This window comes from Stegostoma tigrinum, chromosome 12, assembly GCF_030684315.1.
Source record: "Stegostoma tigrinum isolate sSteTig4 chromosome 12, sSteTig4.hap1, whole genome shotgun sequence".
In the NCBI taxonomy this organism is placed as follows: domain Eukaryota; kingdom Metazoa; phylum Chordata; class Chondrichthyes; order Orectolobiformes; family Stegostomatidae; genus Stegostoma; species Stegostoma tigrinum.
In genome coordinates, this window is record NC_081365.1 from 76,755,121 (window position 1) to 76,756,626 (window position 1,506).

Below are 1,506 nucleotides of genomic sequence, written 5' to 3' on the forward strand. Positions count from 1 at the left end.
TTTAGGATTGTGTTCAGCATGGACTGGTTGGAAGGATGGGTCTGTTTCCACGCTATATGACCCCTCAACTGTGGGTAGAACCAAGTGTCAGGTAGGGTGGGCGGGGCTGATTGACAGGTGGGGTGGGCGGGTGCTGCGGTAAGCCCCGCCCCGGCCGTGTCTGCGGCGCTGATTGACAGGTGCACTGCGCGCCGCCCCCGGAACTGACCTGCCCAACTATGGGTGGGGCTGATTGACAGGTGGGGTGGGCGGGTGCTGCGGTAAGCCCCGCCCCGGCCGTGTCTGCGGCGCTGATTGACAGGTGCACTGCGCGCCGCCCCCGGAACTGACCTGCCCAACTATGGGTGGGGCTGACTGACAGGTGGGGGTGAGCGGGGGCTGTGGTAAGCCCCGCCTCGCGATAGGGAGCAGCCTGCCCACCTGTGGCCTGTCACTGCGGGATCGAGGCGGTGAGCGGTCATGGAGAGCCAGCAGCACCTCGCTGATCAGGAGCGGGACACCGGGTAGGTGGGTCTGGCTCGTAGAATTGAGTGCCAGACGACGGGTGTCTTGGTCGGATTGGGGCTGTTTACTGAGGGTCGAGTCCCTGGCCCGGCACTAAGCCGCTCTTTTCTTTTTTTCCTCCCCCAGGACCGATGAGTACGGGTTCGTCCGGCCGCCGGGCTCGGAGCAGGTCTCCTCTGATTACGGGTCGGTGCTGAGACGCCGGGCGATCAAATGGCGCAAACTGCTGCAGGGTAGCCGTGTGGAGCGGAGCTTGAAAAGTGAGTGAGTGTCTGGCTATTAGGGAACAGAGTACACGCTCACCGAGAGGACTGGGACTTGGGACCTCACACTGCCATTACTCACCATATCCCTGTAAACACCCCCTCTCTTCTCTCCAACACCCTGTAAACACCCCCTCTCCTCTCCTCTCCTCTCCTCTCCAACACCCTGTAAACACCCCCTCTCCTCTCCTCTCCTCTCCTCTCCAACACCCTGTAAACACCCCCTCTCCTCTCCTCTCCTCTCCTCTCCAACACCCTGTAAACACCCCCTCTCCTCTCCTCTCCTCTCCTCTCCAACACCCTGTAAACACCCCCTCTCCTCTCCTCTCCTCTCCTCTCCAACACCCTGTAAACACCCCCTCTCCTCTCCTCTCCTCTCCTCTCCAACACCCTGTAAACACCCCCTCTCCTCTCCAACACCCTGTAAACACCCCCTCTCCTCTCCTCTCCTCTCCTCTCCAACACCCTGTAAACACCCCCTCTCCTCTCCAACACCCTGTAAACACCCCCTCTCCTCTCCTCTCCTCTCCTCTCCAACACCCTGTAAACACCCCCTCTCCTCTCCTCTCCTCTCCTCTCCAACACCCTGTAAACACCTCCTCTCCTCTCCTCTCCTCTCCTCTCCTCTCCTCTCCTCTCCTCTCCTCTCCTCTCCTCTCCTCTCCTCTCCTCTCCTCTCCTCTCCTCTCCAACACCCTGTAAACACCTCCTCTCCTCTCCTCTCCTCTCCTCTCCTCTC

At 60.6% G+C, this 1,506-nt stretch overlaps 1 protein-coding gene across 2 annotated transcripts in view; it reads left to right on the forward strand.

Moving 5' to 3' along the window:
• The first annotated feature begins 340 nt into the window (after positions 1-340).
• The window catches only part of grtp1a (growth hormone regulated TBC protein 1a), a 61,387-nt gene continuing 60,221 nt past the window's right edge, over positions 341-1,506 (forward strand). The window contains exons 1-2 of one of the 2 annotated variants that reach the window (XM_048540381.2): positions 341-503; positions 631-764. In XM_048540381.2, the coding sequence (XP_048396338.1) occupies positions 460-503; positions 631-764 (178 nt within the window). In that variant the 5' untranslated portion in view covers positions 341-459. Of the gene's footprint in view, positions 508-630; positions 765-1,506 lie in introns of both variants that reach the window. The other variant, XM_059650446.1, reaches the window with a different exon arrangement.